General features: G+C 50.7%; 9 protein-coding genes across 9 annotated transcripts; 5 read left to right on the top strand and 4 right to left on the bottom strand.

The window, feature by feature from the left end:
• AKAW2_30660A (putative ethanolamine kinase) lies at positions 1 to 1514 on the top strand (the record flags this gene model as incomplete). Its single annotated transcript, XM_041687198.1, has 5 exons — positions 1 to 165; positions 248 to 359; positions 438 to 901; positions 954 to 1291; positions 1340 to 1514. The coding sequence occupies 5 exons, from the start codon at positions 1 to 3 to the stop codon at positions 1512 to 1514; spliced, it is 1254 nt and encodes a 417-aa protein (XP_041541107.1).
• A 1761-nt stretch (positions 1515 to 3275) lies between these two features.
• AKAW2_30659A (uncharacterized protein) lies at positions 3276 to 5380 on the top strand (the record flags this gene model as incomplete). The annotated part of the gene is made up of 7 exons (XM_041687197.1): positions 3276 to 3518; positions 3572 to 3600; positions 3665 to 3996; positions 4047 to 4160; positions 4208 to 4533; positions 4591 to 4977; positions 5027 to 5380. 7 exons carry the CDS (start codon positions 3276 to 3278, stop codon positions 5378 to 5380), a joined length of 1785 nt encoding a protein of 594 aa, XP_041541106.1.
• A 2117-nt stretch (positions 5381 to 7497) lies between these two features.
• arfA (putative ADP-ribosylation factor) lies at positions 7498 to 8386 on the top strand (the record flags this gene model as incomplete). Its single annotated transcript, XM_041687196.1, has 4 exons — positions 7498 to 7645; positions 7816 to 8060; positions 8141 to 8206; positions 8294 to 8386. 4 exons carry the CDS (start codon positions 7498 to 7500, stop codon positions 8384 to 8386), a joined length of 552 nt encoding a protein of 183 aa, XP_041541105.1.
• Positions 8387 to 9128: 742 nt separating this feature from the next.
• On the bottom strand, positions 9129 to 10075 carry AKAW2_30657S (uncharacterized protein; the record flags this gene model as incomplete). Its single annotated transcript, XM_041687195.1, has 2 exons — positions 9129 to 10022; positions 10073 to 10075. The coding sequence occupies 2 exons, from the start codon at positions 10073 to 10075 to the stop codon at positions 9129 to 9131; spliced, it is 897 nt and encodes a 298-aa protein (XP_041541104.1).
• Positions 10076 to 11991: 1916 nt separating this feature from the next.
• AKAW2_30656A (DUF3405 domain-containing protein) lies at positions 11992 to 14427 on the top strand (the record flags this gene model as incomplete). Its single annotated transcript, XM_041687194.1, has 1 exon — positions 11992 to 14427. One exon carries the CDS (start codon positions 11992 to 11994, stop codon positions 14425 to 14427), a length of 2436 nt encoding a protein of 811 aa, XP_041541103.1.
• A 278-nt stretch (positions 14428 to 14705) lies between these two features.
• AKAW2_30655S (uncharacterized protein) lies at positions 14706 to 16997 on the bottom strand (the record flags this gene model as incomplete). The annotated part of the gene is made up of 7 exons (XM_041687193.1): positions 14706 to 15747; positions 15792 to 15882; positions 15929 to 16336; positions 16393 to 16480; positions 16541 to 16691; positions 16743 to 16852; positions 16920 to 16997. 7 exons carry the CDS (start codon positions 16995 to 16997, stop codon positions 14706 to 14708), a joined length of 1968 nt encoding a protein of 655 aa, XP_041541102.1.
• Positions 16998 to 18249: 1252 nt separating this feature from the next.
• Positions 18250 to 18726, bottom strand: AKAW2_30654S (nuclear transport factor 2 family protein; the record flags this gene model as incomplete). The annotated part of the gene is made up of 1 exon (XM_041687192.1): positions 18250 to 18726. One exon carries the CDS (start codon positions 18724 to 18726, stop codon positions 18250 to 18252), a length of 477 nt encoding a protein of 158 aa, XP_041541101.1.
• A 1408-nt stretch (positions 18727 to 20134) lies between these two features.
• AKAW2_30653A (uncharacterized protein) lies at positions 20135 to 20686 on the top strand (the record flags this gene model as incomplete). Its single annotated transcript, XM_041687191.1, has 1 exon — positions 20135 to 20686. One exon carries the CDS (start codon positions 20135 to 20137, stop codon positions 20684 to 20686), a length of 552 nt encoding a protein of 183 aa, XP_041541100.1.
• A 266-nt stretch (positions 20687 to 20952) lies between these two features.
• AKAW2_30652S (sugar phosphate isomerase/epimerase family protein) lies at positions 20953 to 22068 on the bottom strand (the record flags this gene model as incomplete). The annotated part of the gene is made up of 1 exon (XM_041687189.1): positions 20953 to 22068. One exon carries the CDS (start codon positions 22066 to 22068, stop codon positions 20953 to 20955), a length of 1116 nt encoding a protein of 371 aa, XP_041541099.1.
• Positions 22069 to 22606: the final 538 nt, after the last annotated feature.

Raw genomic sequence — 22606 nt, 5'->3', positions numbered from 1 at the left:
ATGCATGCAGAAGACCGCAGGCCCTTTCGTCACATTCCCCTATCATACAATCATGCCGACTCTCATGCCTCCGCGCTGAGGCTCATCTTGACACTCAACCCGCACTGGGAGGGACCGGACAACAAGATCGAGTTTGTCCGGTTCACGGATGGCATCACCAATACTGTGTGTTCCTCGCAATGTTCTCTTCGCCGGTGCTCGCTGTAAGAGGCAACACCGCCATTCTATGGGACTAACGTGGCTTCAGCTTCTTAAAATCATCAATCGCAAGCCCGGCTTGACCGAGGAGCAGATAGACCAAGAAGCAGTACTGATGCGAGCGTACGGTAACCACACAGAAATCCTCATAGACCGCGAAAGTATGCCACCCGGGGTCACTACTTGCCCCTCCTCTCTGCCCATTGCGACACTTGCTGAGTAGATACTTCTACCTATAGGAGAAACGAGATCCCATGCTCTTCTTGCCAGCCATGGATTAGCCCCTCCTCTCCTGGCGCGCTTCAACAATGGCCTCCTGTACCGGTTCCTCCGTGGCCGCCCAGCCAGCGCGGAGGACCTTGCCACGCCTGCCGTCTGGCGTGGTGTGGCCAGGAGACTTGCGCAGTGGCATGCGGTGTTGCCCATCAAGGGAGCTGCCACACCGCTAATGCCCGCCGAGGACGTGACCCTGATGCAACATGTAGATGAGGCCACGGCACACTGCCAGAAGTTGAAGCACGAGGACATCTCCGTGATCACCCCAAAGCAGCCTGGGCCGAGCATGTGGAGTGTGCTCCAAAAATGGATCCTTGCTCTGCCCACGACCACGGAGGAGCAGCGCCAACGGAGACTTAGTCTGCAAAAGGAGCTGGAGCGGGTTGTCAGCGAGCTAGACGATGGAAAGGGCCTAGGCGATGGTGGAGTACGTAGCACTAGTCCCTGTTATACGGAACGACCATTTAACCTCACACTAGTTGGTTTTCTCTCACTGTGACCTTCTTTGCGCGAACGTCATCGTGTTGCCCGAAAGCGCCTCTTCGGAAGACGAAGCGGCCGTTGTCAACTTCATCGACTACGAATATGCCACCCCCTCACCTGCCGCCTTCGACATTGTCAACCACTTTGCCGAATGGGGCGGTTATGACTGCGACTACAACATGCTGCCCACCCGTTCTGTGCGACGCGAGTTCTTGACCGAATATGTCAAGAGCTACAGCTACCACAAGGGTATCCCGGAGTCATCTCAAGGGGAGATTGTCGACCGACTCTACGAAGACGTCGACCGGTTCCGAGGCATTCCCGGACTCTACTGGTATTGTCCCTTACGTGCTTTTCATATACTACATGCTAATCTAATCAGGGGCGTGTGGTCACTCATCCAAGCCCAAATCTCACAGATCGACTTCGATTACGCCTCCTACGCCGAGGTCCGTCTCGGCGAATACTACGCATGGCGCCGGGAGGTAGACGGGTCGCGGACCCAGGCAGGTGAAGAGATGCCTCTCCGGGAGCGACGATGGGCTCAAGAAGCTTAATCGATGTGACCGTATATAACCGCCTCCCCGACTCTTCGTATACCTCCCTCGAAATCTGTTTGAGATAGCAAGCGATGATCGTTCCAGCGATAACATAAGCGATTTAGAGTCTGGCCGTCTGTCAGAGTTTAACAAAATTTTGTTGATGGGGTGCGGTATCCTCTAGGGACGGGATACAAGATGCACGAATATTTATATTCAACATATTCTTTCCACAATGATTGTGGAAATGCTGTTGGGATAGACATGACTATACCGCGGCTTTTGTCCCTTTTTCTTGTCTATAGTTACGAATGTTTGATAGATAATATAATCATTTTGCCAGTACACAGATAAACATACGTCATTGCTTCATGATGTAGTCCTACCTACCAACCAGTTTTCTGCCACAAATACAGGCTTGGCTTTCTAAGGATCAACAACCTCCAAAGACAGTTGATAAAATCAGATGGTCTGTAGCAATCCACCATTTGGGCACGGACCCAATTATAGAAATGGGTGGGTCACGGGCGCTAACGTTCGCGACAGCTGAACCGAGTAGCGACAGCATCTGTACGATGTACTACTCACCAGAGGGACATGACGTCTAGTCTCTGCGTTATTTTGAGGGCGTTGCGACTCTCACTGAAGGGTTGAGAAAGCATTGTTGAAGTCGAGGCTAAGATAATCATATGGAACACCGTTGGTTACCCATCGTCGTATGCACCGCCACTGTCTCCTAGACATGGTCGACCACACATCCTATCCCCCCAGCGGCTAGATTCTATTGATCCTAGAAATATCTACGTAACATTCGATAAGAGATCCCTGTTGGTGTACCTTTCCATTAGGCATCCATGGTTCGGCTCCGACGATGCCTGTAAGGTTTAAGCCACTGCAATGTGGCTTAGACATGCAAGTCCGGATACAATTTTCTACCCTTGAAACCACACATTCTATTCTATTTCTGAATGAGATAGCATAATAATCCCAATCTATCAAATCCTGAAAAACAAATTGTTATTGCGAGAATCACCTCAAAATAAACCTTTCTCGCCAGCATCACAATCTTTAACCATCTCAACCCTCCAACGCCCACCACATACTAGTATAGACCCTGACCGACCCTGCGGCTACACTAACACGCTCACTCGATAGCCGCCCCCCCTCTTCTTAGTACCCTAAAGCACCTGCATCATTCTCCGAAAGAAAACCCCATATCAATGATGGCGCAGCAATACACTCCCCGAACTACTAGTACTTAGTACTACTAGTATGCACCTTCCCGGTACTCATGATTGGTGCCTGTCACACGGGCGCTAATCTGCATACCCTCACACCCTCTCAAACATTCAGCTCGAAGGGCGCTTGTGATGGATCGTCGCACCGCCCTCGTGTGTCAGTCAGCTGCGATGCACCAATCCCAACCCCTCTACTAGTTCCTAGCTGTCGTCCCCCCCCGCGGCAACTGACTATGCTCTAGTCTCAGCCCTTCGAATGATTTCGATCATCATGCACCTGCACGGCTGGGCTGACTGACTGACTGGGCTAGACTATACCTACAGGGTAGGTTAGTAGGTTACGTTAGCTATGCGTCCGTTTTTAGTTATTTAGAAGCGCCGGCAGCCTTGTCTTTCGTCTTTTGCTCTGTTCTTCAATCTTCCTGTGTTTGTTGTGTGCATTGAGTTTCTGGGCATTTTTATCTTCCGCTACTACTTATTATTACATCGTCTTTACTGATATCTTTCTGACACGCGCAGCTACATCTAACTACTACTAAGCATGTCCGAGCTCGTCCGCTCAACCACCTTCCAAACACCCCAGGAATACTACGCCGGATTTAAATCCAGACCGAATCTGCAAAACGCGTTCTGCGATATCGATGACGAATCTAACCTCAAGGCTTACTTAAAGCTCTTGAAGGATTCCCAAACGCGTAACTTTGTGCTCGACTTTGGGAATGATGATGCTTGGTGTGCGGTGAATTTGGGGCAGGAGGATGTTGCGGCGATGTTGAGGAAACCTGTATGTGCTGTCTGCGGAGTGGGGGAGATGGAGTGCTGACGTTGATGGCTTAGAAACCGAAGTGTTTTGGGACGAGGTGGATGTACGTTGTGCATTTTGAATTTTTTTATCTGTTGTTAAGATCGGTTGCTGACCTCTCTATCTAGTAATATCTGGGCTCCGGAGCAACAGAAGGATTTGATCAAGACCCTTACGAATCACTATGGTGTTTCAGAGAGGCTGCAGGGGTTGATGTGTACGGATCCGGTGGAACGTCCTTCGAAGCCTCCTGTGCCTTCTGAGCCACAGCGGAATAATCTTCGCTCGAATAATATCGATCGCTCTCGTCGGTCTCGTCCAGATGATGTGGAGGGAAACGCCTTGCAGAACCTGAGACATCCTGAAGAGATCGCGGCATTGGCGGCGTTCAGAGGCATTACCTTTGGCAACGTTATCGATCAGATTTGGCACTTTTGCTCAGTGGACTATGGTTTAAAGTGTATGCTTATATCTTTGAATTCATTGAGGCGGTTACTAACGCGGATTTAGATACTTGTATTGGGTACAATTCGCTATTTGTTATTCCTCAAACAGACCAACATAATGGGAAAGAGTTGCCGGATGGAAAGCGACTATGGACCTGGTTGATCTTATGTAATGATGGTAAGTTTGCTATTGGAGACACGAGGATGTTGTGCTGACTGGTCAAGGAACGGTCATTTGCATGCAGGAGAATCCATTCCCTGGTTTGTCTGGGCCATCGGAGAAGGAGCTGCAAGCTGTGCTCGGCGTAGTCCGCAGGAACATCCAGCTCATCTTTGCGGGGGTCTCAAAACAGCACTTTGCTTCGTCTGAAAGCGACTCGTTGGTTACTATTCGAGTAAGACCGTTCTTTGAGGGTGGTCCAGAACAGGTGAGCATCAAGCAAGAAGATGGGCCGAGCTTGTTGTTCTACTATATATTCGATGACTGGGTTTCATCGTATGCTCTCGTTGCGCAACGCGAACATAAATACGGGGTATCCCTCAACAGACTTGTAAGTCCATGGTGATGGCTCTTTACCTTCCCACACGCATACATTAACACTGTTCAGAGGCAAGACATGTTATCGAGACCGGAGGTTGACCTGGTCCATGAATTGCATCGGCTGGGTAGACAGTTGGCCGTCTTGAGACGTCTCTATCAAAGTTATGAGCTTATCATGATGCGTATACTGCAGAGACAGCGTCTGCTGCGTGACGAGGCCCGGTCAAATCGACTTCCAATGGCAATGGGACAAAGCTTTGCGGAAAACGAAGTTGGGGATACTCGCCACTCGACGAGGGAAAGTTTCAGCTTTTCAACTCTAGATGCCGATGTAGGTGTCCAGCTTAGTCCGCCTGCTGTAGCTCGATTCGAACGACTGCTCGATCGCATCAAGCTATATTGTCTGTCGGAGATTGAGAGCTGTCTGACAGAGAAGGAAAACCTCACATTCCTTGTAGGTTTGTCCATCCTGGAACAGAAGGAATATACTGACCGATCACTAGAACTTCAACTTGATCGCCCTCAAGGATTCGCAAGCCGTTGAGAAGCTGACGCGAATCACCATTCTACTCGCAAAAGTGACCATCCTGTTTTTACCAGTCAGTCTGATGACTGGTTACTTCTCCACCGAGCTTCGCAACGTCAAGGGCGAATATACGATCAATCAGTACTGGGTCAGCTTTGGTGTGATTTTGTTCCTGTCGATGGTCCTGCTCTGGATTTTCGGATATGCCAGCGACACAGTGGAAGGCAAGACAATCTACCAATCGTTGTCCCGAAGCTTTTTCCGCATGTCGAGAGACCGGGTTTCCTACCGTAGAAACGAGACATCGGGCGGCGCAAGCCATCGATCTTGACGCGTCGAGTTATGTGTTACGATAAGAGATACCCAGCCTTCAGCATATATAGAGCTTCCTGCACAATGCGCAGCCCTGCACACGAATGAACAGATTACAAGTTACAAGCACCATGCAAGCGAATCTGATGCTATAGATCTCGAGAAGAGACCAGTCACATGTCTACTCCACTGCTGCTACTTTATTCCGCAGTGCACGTTTCGAATGCTCATGACAAGAAACTGCTATGTGATCTGTTTGGCCGAACGATGTTACCTATCGGGTGCATTCGCCCCATCCAAATCAGGGTCCATCAAGACCCTACCACATGCTCTCGCAATTATTCTCCTGAGGCCCACACCAGTAGCACGAGCCATGACGGCATGGCCTCGAACAATGATGGAAATTCGATACGGGGAATTGCAAATGCCACGCCTCCAGGAGTCACGGGGATGATGCGGCAGTGGCCCGTCGCTATGAGGATCGCTTGCTTATCTGGCACGAGGGATGAATAATAGCATGACGCGTAGTGAGCTGAAAGTGGCCCCTGTGGGTTCCGAGGGCTTGCACGAACCCAAGTGTTTAACGCAACGGCGTACTTTATGCGCGTGAGACGATTCGTCAATCTAATCAGGAGATGATTAGTGTGATGGCCACCAAATTACGGAATTTACCCTGAAATCATCCTCATCCATTTCCCAATGTTCTAGGGACAATTGACCGGCAGGCGTGAGCACAAGGCATCCATCGATACCCTTCTTGACTTGCACCCCATAGTAGTGCCACCGAAGGCGATCCACTGGGACGGGGTACCCAGAAAGCCTTGTTCGGGAACCTATCAGGTGTCCGAGTGGGCACCGATCCGGGTGTCTGGACCTTTTCTCGGGACCAAGAGGGGCCCAGGGGGGCAAAGGAGGGAGACAGATAGATACTAGGCAAGAGAGTATGCTGGGCAAAGCAAAGAGGCTGTGAACGGGTAGCAGCATTAGACCGTTGTGGGCGACATGAGGATAGGCAACGATGAAGCCCGTTTCCATTTGGCGTAAAAACGGTACGGACTTGTTTCGTGGGTAAGCCGATCTCGAGGCAGCAACAGGGATGTTGAAATGGTATCAATCGGGAATCCATTGACGGGAAACACCGTGTCCTCTTCTTTTCCATTCGGGAGCCGCAGTCTTGAGCAGGAGGACACCACAAGAGCCTCGTCGAGACGGTCTGTGTCTGCTGGATGGTATTAAGTATTAGTGGTAACCTCTATTACTATCCTAGATTCAATCTATATACACTGTTTGTCTTCAATTGCAAGCATTGTGCCTGTTTGTTGCGTAAAAGACATCCTGGTAACAGAGAATAGAATACATAGTTTGGTATTTTTGACCAGCTGGTTTCGTTAGTGACGGAAGCTACGCCGAGCGGCTGAATTTCTCGACCCAAAAATCCCACCACCTCGTCAAAAAAACCGTCTTTCTGGCGTACGGCAAGGGAAAAAAGACCTGAACCTGACCGACCTGACTGAAACTAACAGAACTGACGGACTCTGACTGAGACTGACTGACTGATCACTCACTATCTCCAGCTTGTCTCTAACTGTCTTGTGTCGTATCCACGCCTTCTAACTCTCCCTCTTTCTCCCTCCCTCTCTCCTTCTCCAGCTTCAACCGCAACCTGGTAAGTTTTGCTATATTCCCCTTCCTCTCCCTCTCTCTCTCCCCGGCTGGTTCCTCTCCATTTTTGTCACCCGATCACACACCTCTATTCCCTTCCTCTCCTTTCCTTAACGGCCACCGCTTTCTCCCCCTGATTTGTCCTGCCCGCCGTGTTTCCCCGGCGTGACTACCTTAACCTGATTACCTTCGCCCCTCGTCCACCACTCCATTCCATCCGTCATACCACTTGCCCTTTTACTCTTATACTATACCTTCCCCCTCCTCTGCCCGACGTCACTAGGTCTGTGTTCTGTCGCTTGACCCTCTCTATCTCTCACTCTCTCACTCTTCTCCCCTCTCACTCTCTCACTCTTCTCCCCTCTCTCTCCGACCGTGCGGTGTGGATCTCGCACACCCTGGACTCTCTTGGTCAGATTGATTCTAACATCGCATTCTCATCCCTAGACCTTTGAATCTCACGCAACCGTCGTCATGGGTCTCACTTTCTCCAAGTTGTTCGACCGGCTATGGGGCCGCAAGGAGATGCGTATTCTGATGGTCGGTCTCGATGCCGCCGGTAAAACCACCATCCTGTATAAGCTCAAGCTGGGTGAAATTGTCACCACCATCCCCACGATTGGTCAGTCCACCTCTTTCTCCCTTTTCTCGGCCCAGACAAAGCAGAACTTGGCATCGATCAGTAGTTGGGCTTGGCTCAGCGCCGAACGGAACGATACTGTGCTTGGAAATGCAATTCAATCCACGATGGGAAAACAACAAGACTGACAAGTGTTGTTTTGTGCTGTGCAGGTTTCAACGTCGAGACCGTCGAATACAAGAACATTCAGTTCACCGTCTGGGACGTCGGTGGTCAGGACAAGATCCGTCCTCTCTGGAGACACTACTTCCAGAACACTCAGGGTATCATTTTCGTTGTCGACAGCAATGACCGTGACCGTATCGTCGAGGCCCGTGAGGAGTTGCAGCGCATGTTGAACGAGGATGAACTCCGTGATGCCCTTCTCCTGGTGTTCGCCAACAAGCAAGATTTGCCGGTATGCTTGAAATCTATTCCCATCGCAACAACGTGAAGGCCGAAACAATGGATATTAACTTTGGCTTTCCTTTTCTTTAGAACGCCATGAGCCCTGCCGAGATCACTCAGCAGCTTGGTCTGCAGAGCCTCACCCGCCGCCCCTGGGTAAGTTATATGCCCCTCGCATATCGACACCTAAGGTGTCGATTCCCGAGTATCCACCCAACTAACGCGCTTGCTTCCTTTTTCTAGTACATCCAATCCACCTGCGCCACGACTGGTGACGGTCTGTACGAGGGTCTGGAGTGGCTTGCTGAGACGCTGCGGAAAACGAACCGCGACTAAACTGATCATCTAATGAGTGGAAGAATACCTGGAAGTTTGTGAACCTGGGAGTTGCGGATGCTGGATGGGGAACCGGGGCCGGCAAAGTCACCTCGTGTAGGGGAAAGGGATTATGCTTGCTAAACTTGGTGGTTCTTGTATGTTCTCTAACGGCTCTTCATTCCTCTATGCTATTAGCTTTTACTTTTTTTTTATCATTTCTTTTGTCACCCTGGCGCCGCCCGATTCTTTTTTTTACGACTTCTTCTCTGCCTTTGTGCTTCTCAACCGCATGCCGTTTCCTTCCCTCCCTTTCTCTCGACTCGACTCGACTCGACCTCGTGCTCGGCGCAGAACAAGGGAGGGAACGGGAACAAGGGACAAAATGGAAAAAGGAAAGGCAGTATATCCATGGACTGGGCTGTGATGCATTTGGCCCCGAGAATGAGAATGAGAATGTAGAACGAGTGCATGTAGTGGCCGGTTTTTTTTATTCTACTTTTAGTGAGTTGTGATAACATTTTATAAATATAACATGACTATGACTATGACTATAGCTAGTATCATCGAGTGCAGTCTATCCATCTTTCAGGTTCCTCCGTTTGCCCCCTCTGTCGAGTCCTTGAACGAACGTCCCATTACCACATTCCACATCCCCAAAGCCAATTATCCAATACGATCTTGTTTGCTCTACTATATATATGAACTGATATACTATACTACCATGTATATACAGTGTATATATATATTCATTAACTTCACCTCACCTACATCCCTCGACAACTTGACGACGAACAGGTGCTCCCTCCCACTTCTGCGTCTTCTGCTGCACCAGTTCCTCCCCGCTCACCCACCACGCCGCAGCACGAATAATCTTCAAGACACATTCCAACTCCTTTTGATCCCTCGGCGCATAGATCATGACGAACCCCGTCGGCACGGTCCTCAAATAACACCACCACCAGCTCTCCCGCGTTAATGGATGTCGCTGGCCCCAGCCCCGCTCGATCACTGCTTTCACGTCCGCCGGATGCAGCGTCAAATGCAGACTCCCGTCGCTGGGGTGCGCGTGACATACTTCCCCGTTGCAGGTGCGGCGGTGACGCCATTGTTGGTTGCGGGACATCATTAGTGAGGAGATGTCGCGGTCTTTGAGCGTGCCTGCGCTTTGTTGCTGGGGTGTGTCGGTGCTGGAGCAAAACATGCCCGTGCTGTGTTTTTCGAAGCATGAGGTCCCTTCGTAGAGGGCGTCTGGGTTTTGGGATACTAATTTCTGGATCTCGGTCGAGAGGGTCTCGTACATGGCTGGATTGGCCTTTTGGGTCATTTGGCGCTGGGGAGCTATCCCGGCGACGGTGGGGCGTGGGCCATGGCGTTGCGGGAGGTTGTTGGAGTTTAGGAGGCCGGTCTTGGGGAGGAGGGTTGGTGGGAGGGAGGGCGGTTGGAAGGGGTCCCGGATTGTGAAGAGTCGGAGGAGGCAGATGCGGAGGTAGCCTGTTGGGGTCGATGGAGTGCCGCCGGGGCCGAGGGCGAGGAAGGCTTGGTAGTCTTTGTGAATGCGGTGGAGGAGGAAGATGGTTGGTATGAGGAGGATTGGTAGGAGGAGGAATATGCTGTCCAGGGGTGGACTGTAGGTGTGGTTGGTTGTCGGGTGTTCCTGTTTGGTGTTAATGGAGGTTTGCTGGGTAGCAAGAAGGAGGTACGGACCATTGTCGTCACTTCGTTATTCACCCTGCCTTATGTAGTAGAGACTGGCGCTGCTTGGCTGGGAGGAAGAGTATGGATGAGTGGTATAGATTCTATCTCAATTGACTTCGAGTCGGGAGAGCTGCATGCCTCCGGGAGTATGTGATTCACTCTCTAGTTTTATAGTTAGTCATCGGCATCAAGACCGCAGGTGCCACGATACTGGACTGACCCAGTTGGTATCGAATGGCCGGGGAAGCAAACAGTGCTATCCGTCGGGGCATCGAGACCTCCTGATTAAGAACCTGAACCTGCTGGATGCAGCGTGCATGGACAGGTGGGCCAATCATCACCGTTGCATCACACACCGCAAGTACCGCGAGGCGAAAGCTGTCTAGGCGACAAAGAAGGTTGATCTCCGTTTATAGGGTAATAGCAACTCTCAGTGTCATAATGCAGTGTGCGATAAACAAAAGGTGTGGCCATCATGAGATCTTGGAAACACGAGACGGATCGTCGTCACTGTGATGTATGACGACAGCCATTCCAATGGGGGTGGTCTCGGGAACTAAAAGCAAAGCAAATATTAACTAGACTAGCGAGTTAGTTTCCGCAGCATCTTTTCGGTCAGCAACGGCATGCCGACCCAGTCAGCGGGTGACTTTTCCTATCCCTTCTGAGAGCCCTCACACGAGGCGGTGCTCCCAATCCAGCACATTCTTGCACAATGGGTTCAGGTCTGGTCTTTGTTAGGCTTTCGTGGCTGGCGGTGGAATGTGAGTTGGTGTCTGGGCGTGTGGAGAGAAAGCTGGGGTAACTGTGGGCCCGTGGGTAGGGTCACGCTGGACTCGATGCTTGCTTTTCTTTCTCATGAAAGAGGCTCAGATCGATCCTGTTGGAAGTTCACGACTGTGTTGTCAGTTATATCGGGTCAATTGACAACTGAAGAGTGATCTTACCGCTGTTGCCGAGGATTTGTAGGAGATGATCATGCCTAGAAGTCGAGTATAGTCTAGGTGAGGCGGCCAGCGTCGGATCAAGAAGATAGTGCAGATGCGCCTTGCAGATCAATGGCAAAGGCACGAGGGAGAATGTTCCTTGTGTGTGTGTTCTGCCTGGTCGTTGTACTTCCTGTTGTTCTTGTCTTTCACTTTTGGGGGTTGCTTCTTTTGGCCTGATCAGTCACACTGATACCTCAGGCGACGACATGCCCGTACTGGACTAGTCCATGACCGTGAATTGCCTCTAACCGCATGTGGACAGCACAAGACATTCCATCCCAAAAGGGACTTTCTTTGTATTTCCGGATCATTTGAAGGCAACAACTTCATTATGGCTAATCTTGAGAGTGCATATACACCGTCAATAGCATCATCAATCCCATCTCTCTCAGCCATTCATGGCACCTTACCGACTCAAGAAAGACAGCCTCAATGTCTTGCGCCAAGCCGTCCTGCCGGGCTAGTGCATCAGCACGGCCGTCCCTTGGGCAACGCTTCCTGGCCGATCTACCAAACAGCTCGCTATGTCGTTACCTGTCGGTAGCTCACTGTTTTGTTGATATCGAGATTGATACAGGGTTGTTCTCGCCATCGTCACCTGTTAACTTGCTTGAGATCCACTGGCCTTGATCCGTGGTCACTCTGGGGTTTCTGTGGCTGGTTCTGGTTTGTTTGTATTCGCTGCTATTATAGTAGTGGTATACCATTTTAACTAGCACTCCGTCGCAGACGTGCGCAATAGTCGCACGCCCATTCTCGGGCCCAGTCACGCTGGGTCTACACTCACTGCAGCAATCGAGCGCCGAGTCAGAAACAAAGTCGACTGCCGAGCATTCTTTTTCTCCGAACTTGATGCCGTTCTACTGATCGCCTGATCCACTCGCATACCTCTGACGTCGCCACCAATACATACTTTCTATGCGAACATAGATCTCCGCCATGCCTGCCCGTTCGAAGAGGTATCAGGTCAATGCATCATCGCCCTATTCGAGCGACAATCGCGATGTCGTCGACATTGAGAAGCAACCATCGAGGCCGAGGCGCCACTACCGTCGCGATAGCTACAGCTCGTATGATTCAGACATTGAAGATGACTCGGAAAGCTCCTCCTCGGTGGCTTCGTATCGGCCCATGCTGAACAGAGCGCCGGTGGCACCCGTGCGACGTTCTCGCAGCAGGCCAGGCTATCGCATACCTAATCGGATCATGAGATGGCTTTGTCTCGCGCTACTGGCCTTCTTGGTTCTGTTTATCTGCACCTTGTTTCGCTTTACCTTCCTTTCAGCTGTCACTCGCGTCAATGTTCCATTGCCGAAGCCTGCTGCAAAACCGGCACAGTGGGAGAGTTTCCCTTTATTGAAACGTTACCATGGCGGCATCCGGTCCTTGGTATCGCGAAGCGAACAGGTGCCAGAGTATCCCAACGATAATCCGGAGATCTTGGGCGTTGTAAGCGCGGAAGGTGCAAATGATACCATCATTCAAGCCCGGGACCAGACATTGCCATTGTCGAGCTCTATCTTCAACCCTTATCCCGACTACTCGTCCGCGGAATATGTCAAAAAGTACGGTGAGAAGCGTGACTGCTTCCTTGACGAGGACGAGAACCTACGGATCCCTCTGGTACATCACTATCCGGGTGTGCCTCGTGGGTTTCCAGATGCGGCCATGGGCTCCAATGAGATGATCGGTATCCAAGACGACGTTTGCTTTGACCGTTTTGGGCGTCTTGGTCCTTACGGTCTAGGCTACAGTGTGCGAAAGGGTGGTATCGGTGCAGGCCTCGAAGGCGATCGTGAAGGTGCGGAGCGTGTCTGGAACGACGTTCCGCCAGTTGACTTTCGTCGCGTCGACTGGGCTGCGGCGCAGAATCGATGCTTGGCTTCGAACAGCCACCGGTTCCGCGATCTTCCTGCTTCACAATCCGACCGCTTCCGTACTATGACCGTGGGTGCACCAGACGCCAAGCAAGCGCCCCAGGACGAGGCACGGTCTGATGGAAAGTCCTATCTACCCCGGACTGCATTCGTGATCCGCACGTGGAATGATTTTCACTACACCCCGGATGACATCCTGTATCTACGATCCCTCATTTCCGAGCTATCACTTCTCTCTGGCGGCGAATACACCATTCATTTCCTGGTCCAGGTCCGGGACGAAACCCTACAAATCTGGGCTGACGATGAGGTCTACGAGCGCGTGCTAAACGAGGCCCTGCCAGCCGAGTTCCGCGGCATGGCTACCCTCTGGTCCGAGCGGCAAATGAATCTCATGTATCCCGGTCTAGAAGAGACCTGGGCCCGCGGGCTATCCGTGCACGGCGTATACCGCAGCACCTACATGCCCATGCAATACTTTGCCCATCAGCACCCGGGATACGACTACTACTGGAACTGGGAAATGGACGCCCGGTACACCGGCCATTGGTACCACCTCTTCGACAAAGTCATCAATTGGGCCCGAGCCCAGCCACGCAAGGGTCTCTGGGAGCGAAACGCCCGATTCTACGTCCCCTCAGTGCACGGCACCTGGGAAGACTTCCGGCAGATGGTCCGCGTGCAGACCGACATCGGCACCAACAGCCCCAACAACCTCTGGAGTGCCGCCGGCGCCTCGCGACCCGGTCAAGACCGCACTCCCGAGTCCCTGAAAGCGCAACAGCAACAACAAGGCGACAAGCCAATTTGGGGTCCGGAGCGACCTAACGAACCCGACATCCTCGAAGTCCCCTCGGAAGGCATCCCACCCACCACGATCGACAAAGACCGCTACGAATGGGGCGTCGACGAAGAAGCCGACCTCATCGTCTTCAACCCTCTCTTCGACCCCGAAGGCACAACCTGGCCCCTCCGCGACGACGTCACCGGCTACGACCACTCCACCGGCCCTCTTCCTCCCCGCCGTGCCTCCATCATCACCGCCTCCCGGCTCTCCAACAAACTCCTCCAAACCATGCACCACGAAACGATCCACAAGCGCCACACTATGTTCTCCGAAATGTGGCCCGCCACGACAGCCCTCCATCACGGGTTCAAGGCCGTCTACGTACCCCATTCAGTGTACATTGACCGCCGCTGGCCGACTCAGTACCTCGAATCGGTATTCAACGCTGGCCGGAACGGTGCGTCTGGTGGTGCTCGCACGTCAGTCTTCGGCGATAGGGAACATAACTTCCGCGGCTCGACGTGGTTCTACTCTGCTGGGTTTGCGCCGAATCTGTGGAAACGTTGGCTGGGGTATAAGGTTGATAATGAGGGGGGTGAGCAGGCCGAGTTGGCGGGTGAGGGAAGGATGTGTTTGCCGCCGATGCTGTTGCATCCGGTTAAGGAGGTAGAGATGATTATCGATGATGGGGAGGAGAAAGAAGATGAGTAGGTTGATTTTGACTGATGGATGGATGGGGTTACATGATTAATCGGTAAATATGTGGCGAATTGGCGTTGGGACTCTGGATTGGATGATTAATGATTAGATGTATATGATGGTTATGCTATAGGTTATGTATGTATGTATATGAAGAAATATTTTGGATATGATGTAAGGGGCATGGTAGGAGAGAGGTATTGTTGTTGTTGTTTACTAGATAGAGATTCTATCTGGAACGGCTGACACTTTGATTGTTGTAGTCTCTGTATAGTATAATCATCAAGAATTCATGATTGGATACCGGGTATATCTAGATCTAAACCAAGATTATCCCAATCCCAGATCTGATTCAGGTCACTCAGATCTAGGTCCAACTCTAGGCCCGTGCTAGGAATACCATCCAGTCCTAGTCCACTCGCATACCCATGCATATCAATAGGTGTACTGTCTGAGGGGCTATGTTTTTCCAGCAGTCGTGAGACTAAACCATTGTCCTGTCCACTCGTAAGAGTACCTTCTGACGAAGAACATCCCGCATCATCAGTACTATCAGTGGTAGACGTTATAGTAGGAGACCTCTTCGACCAGACCGCTTCCCTCTCCTCGGCAGAAAGAGAGATGCTACCCACTATCTTCGCAAGAACAGCATAGCAGGTAGCGCCTGTTTTGGCCGTTCTGGCAACATCTTCCAGTGTACTCAGGGCTAGAGATATGCACTCGAGTACCTTCTCCCGTTGAGGAAGGTTCCGATGTTTATCATGGCTAAGTGCAGAGCAGAGATACGCAGCCGTGTCGAACATCAGAAACGGCGCGAAGTGGAATTTGCCATTTGCAGGGAGGAGATGTGATAGGAGTTTCTGAGCCGAGAGCATCAGGTTCAGGGCGCAGGATACTGCGGTTGGTTGGAGGGATTTTTCGAGGGTGGGTGTGTTTTTGGTGGTGGGGTCGATGGTGAGGCAGGGTTTCAGGGGCATGAAGGTGACCATGTGGGCCAGGGCGTGGAGTTGGTGGCGTTGCATGGGTATATAGGCGTGGGTGTGGTCGTGAGTGGTGTCGGGGTCTTGGAGGTGGAAGATTGGGGGGAAGGTGTCGATCCATCGGGTGACTTCTTGTTGGATGGCGATGGCTTGGTCTGGAGATAGGATGCCGCTCATTACTCCGGGGACTTTGGAGATTCTTTGTCCTAGTTGACATTGGAGGGATATGGATGTTACTGGGGACGGGGTGTAGGTTTCTGTGTTGGGGGTTTCGAGCCGTAAACTGGGTAGTTCGAAGGAACAGCTGCTGCTGTTGATGATGAATGGGCGTGATAAGAGGAGTGAGATTTGCCTGTGGCGTTAGTGTAGGGTATTGCAGAAGGGATAAGGACTTACCAGTCCCAGGTGTAGAGAAGACACCATATCCGTCTTCTCATTTCCCGTTCGAATTCAGTTACCTTTGCTTTGGAGGAACTACGATGCATTCCTACTCCGGATTAGTATCAGACTGGCTGGATGTATGGGGCACTGACCTAGTTCTTGGGCCTCGTGAATTGCAGCTCCCAGTGCATGCCATGATTCGACAAATAATGCTTCAGTCTTGTACCATATTGCCCCAAGGAAGAGTTGTTGTACTTGCGTCAATCCACCTTTGCCTGGACCAATGGTATTGCTGAGCTGCTTGGCAGTACTATGGTATTGTTCGGACAGACTGGTATAGTTTTCGCCCAGATCAGTCTCCAGTTGCTGCCGTGTCTCGACATCCAGGTAGAGAATTGCGCATGCGCAAACATGCAGCAGCAAGGCTGTAAAGGCGGGCGTCAATGATTGGCCATTGGCTTTGCCCGACCACCACGTCGCATAGTCGTGCGAAAAAGTCGGTGGGTAGAGGCAATAGTACTGGTCATTCATCTCACTCAGGAAGTACTGCACCAGGATATCTAGCACGAGTCGCACAGGTAAGCAGGCTATCACGAAGAGCTGTCGCCACATTTACCTGTATAAGGTTTGGGGGGAATAGTGCGAATTGCTTTTTCCAATTCGGGCGATACGAGTCTTTGTGAGGGCAATAATGCGGCTGATTGCTGTAGCACAAAGTACTTAGCATTTACATGGTCAATTATAGGCCGACCTTGCAGTCTTACATATTGCTCAGCGCCACTTGCATGTGGATCGTCGTTATCGGGGAGGTATCCCAGCATGCGGAAATCATCCTCGGTGGCGATGCCCGACACGACTGAGCCACGAGCTTCCGTCAGGCTTTGTCCATCGTCTCTCGCAGACACATCTATCGCCCTGCGAGCGTCAATAATGGTATAGGACAATTGAGGCTTTACTTGAGCGGACCTTGAATCATTACAGACAGGCTTAGCCTTGAGCACCTTCTTCGGTGTGAATTTACAGAGATGGGCAATCCTTCGTGCTTGGCAGTGATTACAGGGCCATTCCCGGCTACACTATATACCGTGGCGTTAGCAGATGTACTCAAGCTGATTGAAATTCATGATAGGTTCGGATGCTTGCCTTTTGCTTCCGACGCTGACACTCGGTGCATGCGGTAGCCAAGCGGACCGACTTTCCGGGAGCCTGAGCTTGGACCATATCCGCTAGGAGGATTTGTGACTGAAGGTGCAGCGGAGCATTCCCGGATCCTGGAAACTGGGATCGATAGTGAGGAGAGAAGCAAACTAGATGGGACTAGTGGATGGTGGAAGTATGAAGAGTCGAGATCCAGTGACCCACCGGCTAGCACTGTCATGTGAGGATTAGTCAGGATCTGCCTCACTTTATCAAACTATAGATGCCTGGCGAAAGCAAATGACCCTCTTGTCTGCTTCAGGTTCGCTGAATCCCTGACCGGTCCCAAATTGTTTCGGGAATCGTCTCTAGAGAACGTGATTGTAATCCTGAGCGCTCGTTTGAGCTTACGCAGTTGGATCATGTGACCCTTCTGAATTGTACGAGACTAAGTCATGTATTTCATCTTAGTTTGCCAGCGTGTCTGTCATTCTCATAATCTTCTAAGAACAACAGGCCCCATTGTAATGATCAACTCTCGTATGACCCTAAACTAAACATAGACATACTCTCAAGTATATTCAGTGTTAATCGAACTACTTACCGAAATCCTTTATTAATATCAACAATACTATAACAACAAAGATCTATACTTGTCCAACCTCCTATATTCTTAGATGATACCGTGTATCACTGCATCAGAGGCCTTGAAACTCGTCTATTTTATTTGGAGGTGACGCTCTGACTGAAGAGGCTTTGAAAGACCGAGTAGGACTCAAAGTATAGGCTGTATAGATGCCTCTTAGAAATGTCTTTTACAAAGGCATATGTCGAATCAGTTATACTTATGAACTACAATTCTATGGGCATCTCTATCTCTCAGCACTAGCATAATGTACAGACCAGCCCAGGTACAACAGTCATGAACTGAAATATTGAGATATGTAATCTTTCAAATGATGCATATAGCAACCATCTGGTATCATAGAGAAGTCATAAGAGTATGTATCAACTGCCCGGTGCAGTTGAATGTTTCATCAAATTTTGTCAACTACACTGTCAACGTGCCAACTTATGAGTCTCTAATCTAAACTAGCAAGGTACTCAAAAGCCAAGAGTAGACGAAGGGATAGGCTAGTGGTATCATAAACATGCAAGATAGAACTAGATGCTTTTTATGAACAAGAGCATCCTGTGGTTAACTGGATGCAAAAAGATTTTCAAAGGATACCTATGTATATACCTAGGGCCACATATGCGGATTATGCCCCTGTCATTCATGATCTAACAGCTATCCAGTCACATCCTTTCTCCGACGAAAACAAAAATCGCCGGTCTAGTTCCCCGTCATCACCCCCCAATCCCCCTCCGTCCACACCAGTTTCATCCTCCAGAGCTTGATCTTCCACAGCCCATTCACATCTGCGGGGTCCTTGGCTACATCGATCGAGTAAAGCGCCCCGCTCGTCAGCCGGGTAGTGTCGGGCTGGTTTCCCTGGCCTGTGCGAAAGTGCTGGGCCAATGCGGAAGCGGTCACTGTCGCGGTCGTGCTGTCCTCAGAGGGAAGGTTGATGCGCACGTTGCTAAGAAAGTGGGTGGTGTCCAGCTTAGAGACGTTATCCCAGCTGCCAGACTTGATGGCCGCGCGGCCCTCCATCACGCTGCCGTTGAAGTCAAAAGCGGCGTCCTCGAAGAAGGCGGACTCGAAGAGCGGAAGGTCATTGCCGTCGAAGGAGAGGACGGCGCGGTAGACCGGGTCCACGATTGCCTCGCGGAGGGGGAGGGCGGGGAGGGTGGTTGGGAAAAAGGACATGGCTTGGGAAGGGAGGCTAAGTTTGGTAGGTAGATTGATTTAAATGTCTTATGATCCTGTTTCACCTTGTTTGGGCCCTCTTGGACTTGGCTTTGGGTGTAGCGCTTGTGCTTGTGGGAGGGGCTTATATACCATCTTTTTCTAGCAGGACTACCGACGGAGACTCTGACAAGGCTGAAAATGATGAACAAAGAGACCGGAGACCGAAAATGAGGACCGAGTCTCCTTCGGTCGAGGAGGTAAGATCCGTGGCTAATCTCCGTAGCCCTATCCGGCGCGGGGTCGGGTCGGGCCGATGTGCCAACTCGCCATGACATGCTGCGAAATCCTCATTGTTACCAGGAATTGGCAAATGAGTAAGATTATAAGAGATCCTCCAGGAGCTCATGCTCCATGCTTCCCTGGGTGTAAGCCTTGCCCAGCGCTTGGAAATTGCTTGTCTCTTCTTGGCTTCCTTCCCGTCCCCGGTGCCGTGCCGATCCCGACCTGCTCAAGCAGATCGGGCAGAGGAAGCGCAAGTCTTCCACAAGCCAGGTGTTGGTAATGGGATGTGGAGAGGAGTTTGAGTGACAGTGCTTAGTTGTGCGTTGCTGGCGAGTTGTACTAATACAATTGACGTTAACTAGTCATCGTTTGAACATGTACTTGTGCTTGAAGCATATGTCCAGTTTGTGCTTCCGGAGTTCAAGCTTTTGAGTTGTTCGGCCTTCTTCCTTCAGCAAATAGACCAATTTGTTATAGGCGAGTGGAGCTATAGCTGGTTATCATTAGAGACATGTCGACCTTACTTTGACGCCTGTAGCTACCTAATATACCACACTCCCCGTAATAGGAAAGGAAGTGGAACGTGAGTGGATGAAGGACAGTGCATATTAAGGCAGCAAGTATGTAGATCCGGGAGGGAAGGTTTTATCTCTTACATTTGCTACATGATTGCTAAATATGATCCGTAGCAATCCAGACAGACTAATCCGGTGGTCTGTGATAGGACTGATGCCATTCGTCTTAATTCATGCCTCAGGCATAAAGTTAATGCCTTAGGACCCTCGCGACAACCACTCCCCCAGCCAGGCCATACTAGTACTAGATACCTCAAGGTTTTACTACAAATTTCCAATTTCTGAATTCTCCTTACGGGCAAAGAAACTGCAACCTGCCCAGCCATTGTCGGAGTGATTAGTGATCCTCGGTTTCTGCGAATAATGATTAATGATCATCATTTAAGTTGGTTATAGTTATGTTTAATAATCATCTTCTCTGATTAACTATGTGGCATGGCGACACGTCCGAAAGACTACTACATAGACGTTATGACATATCTCTTGGATATAAAGCGACAACCAAATCCATCTGGTATTTAATTGTAAAAGATTTGCAATTGCATGATTTTCAGTTCAATTTATCCAAAATGTTTCCAATGATAGTCAATGGGCGGTACCCTCCTGTCAACAGCTCTACTCTAAACGACGTGACTTCTGAAGAACGCTCAAGCGCCATCGACTTCGTCAACCGTCACAACTTTGTATTCGAAGAGTTCGACCATGCTAAAATGATTGACACCTTCCTCCCAAATGCTACTGTTTACCATAGCCATGGTACCATCAGTGAGCACAAGCAGATGGAGGAATTCTTCGAGAAAATCTACGGATATCTTATTCCGGGGATCTCCCGCAGTGCCACAAACCACATCGTTGATCGTGATGAAGATGGGGGCGTGATTGTGCGGTATCAGGAAATGCTCATCCGTTATGGTTGGCCTGGTGATGACACGGCTGGATTCACTCGAAAGGATGTGGTTAGAGAGAATGGATTGCCAGCCATATGGTGGATTGGGACCATCATCGATCGGCTTCGAATGACATCCAACGGCTGGAAGATTCATGAGCGATATCTTGGAACGCCTTTCAGGAATGCCGCTCTCGATCTTGATCGTGCCCCTGAGAAAGTGTCATCAGTGTGACTGCCCTTCACATGGGAGATCTTAACTTTAGGTATTTAGATTGGTAATTACCGATTGCTGAGTTGTGCAGGTTGTTCTAAAAGTGTAGCTGCAGTTGCCAGTAACTAATTCAACTAACAGCACACACCACAATAGCACCTTGAATATAATATGTAAATCAATCATATAATCTATCCCTTGTATCTATAACAAAACATGCCAAACCAGCCCGAAATAGTAACATCATATATACAAACCATGAGCACATTTACACAGTAATGTAGCATCTACAACCGATGCTGCACAGCCCCCATCTCCTCCTCGACCTTCGCCTTCGCACTCCCCACAGCAACAGACTGCACCTTCACCTCCCCAGGAACAAAATCCAATCCCGGCTCTGCTCCCTTAAACTCCAACCTCCTGCACAACTCCTTCCACGACTCCAACCCACGTCTCGCATGCTCCGTCACAACCCCCGTCCCCTTCTCCGCCAACGTCCGACTAAACAACTCCAACGACACCCACCCTTCAAACCCAGTATCAAAGAATGCTCTGGCGGTCTCCTCAATCGGCAAATACCCACCGCGATCCTCCTCAAACGCAAACAACCTCGCATTGCGACTCCAGTTCATCCGCACCGGCTGCCCCTCCACATGGAACGGATGCGTCTCATCCAACGGCCTATCCAGCCTCTCTCCATCAACTACCTGCACGTAAAACACCTTCTTGACATCCACCGTCTCGCGCAACTTCTTCAGCGACGCAGCTAGATCTGCTTCCGCGTTGACTGTCTTGCCGTCCTTCCGGCCGGGGTGCGCATATACCCGCCCCGCAAGGTTAAATGTATCAAGACAGATACCGAAGTTAGGACGGTCCACAGCCTCAACGATCTCGTACGCCTCGTCCCACAGGTTAACCCGCGTGCCCCAGGCCAGTGCCTCGTATACGAAGCGGAACGGCGGGGACTGTGCCAAACCAATATCTGCGAGACGCTGGAGGTCGCCAACGATCACGTCCCGGTCACCCGTGGTTTGCTGGGCGGGCGCAAAGTTCGAGGGCACCTGGATCATGTCGGTGTCGAGGATGCGGGCGAGTTGGAACCATGTGGGCAGCTTCACGGTCAACAGGTACTCAGTTTGCTTGCGGTCGACGAGACCCTCGAAGAAGGAGAAGGGCTGCAGGCAGATGATGGTGAGGTTGAGGGTCGTGCAGAGAGCGTGCACGGCGTGGGCGGCAGCAATGTGGCTGCCGTTGAAGTGGGTGTTTGCGTAGTGGTCAAGGTCGTCGAAGAAGAGCTCGATCCCGCTGTAGCCGTGGCGGGCGGCTTCGTGGAGCTTCCAGGGGAGGGAGTGGATGCCTGGGCGGCCCAGGGACATGGAGGCTATGCCGAGACGGTTGGGCATTTTGTTGTTTTATTTTTCTTTCTTTGATATCTTTTGAAAGGGTTGTGTTGTGTGTTATGGGAGGGGTGATAATGATGCTCTTATAGAGAACGACCCAGTCCTTGCAAGATAAGGAATGGAAAAAAGTACAACTAGTTCATCAATCAATCAATGTGATTAAGCCGCGTCAACTAGTGGATTGCACAAACCTTATCGGGTGATCCTATCTAGATGCTGTGCAACCGCAAAAGAAAGCAGAAGAAGCAAAAAGGAAATGCAATCCAGAATTGAAAACAATAATTTGTGATCTGTCGAAAAACAAAAAGCGTACTTTCTTCCCTCTCAAACAGAACCAGGAACAGGCAACATACTTTAACCCATCTAACTTAGGGTTGATTGGTGTTCCCCAATGCAAGAGAGGGGGGAAGAAAGGAAAATTGGGGAAATTGTCCGCCCGCCCGCCCGCGGCAAAGCGCTTTACCCGCGTTGCGTTTATCCGGGGGTAATGTATCCCCGGCAAAGACTCTGTGGTCTGTGGGACGGGTGTGGGCCGATGTTG

The sequence above is a fragment of the Aspergillus luchuensis genome, chromosome 3, assembly GCF_016861625.1.
Source record: "Aspergillus luchuensis IFO 4308 DNA, chromosome 3, nearly complete sequence".
NCBI classification, from domain to species: domain Eukaryota; kingdom Fungi; phylum Ascomycota; class Eurotiomycetes; order Eurotiales; family Aspergillaceae; genus Aspergillus; species Aspergillus luchuensis.
Note: the sequence above shows the minus strand (reverse complement) of the source record. Positions and strands in the feature narration are given on the sequence as shown.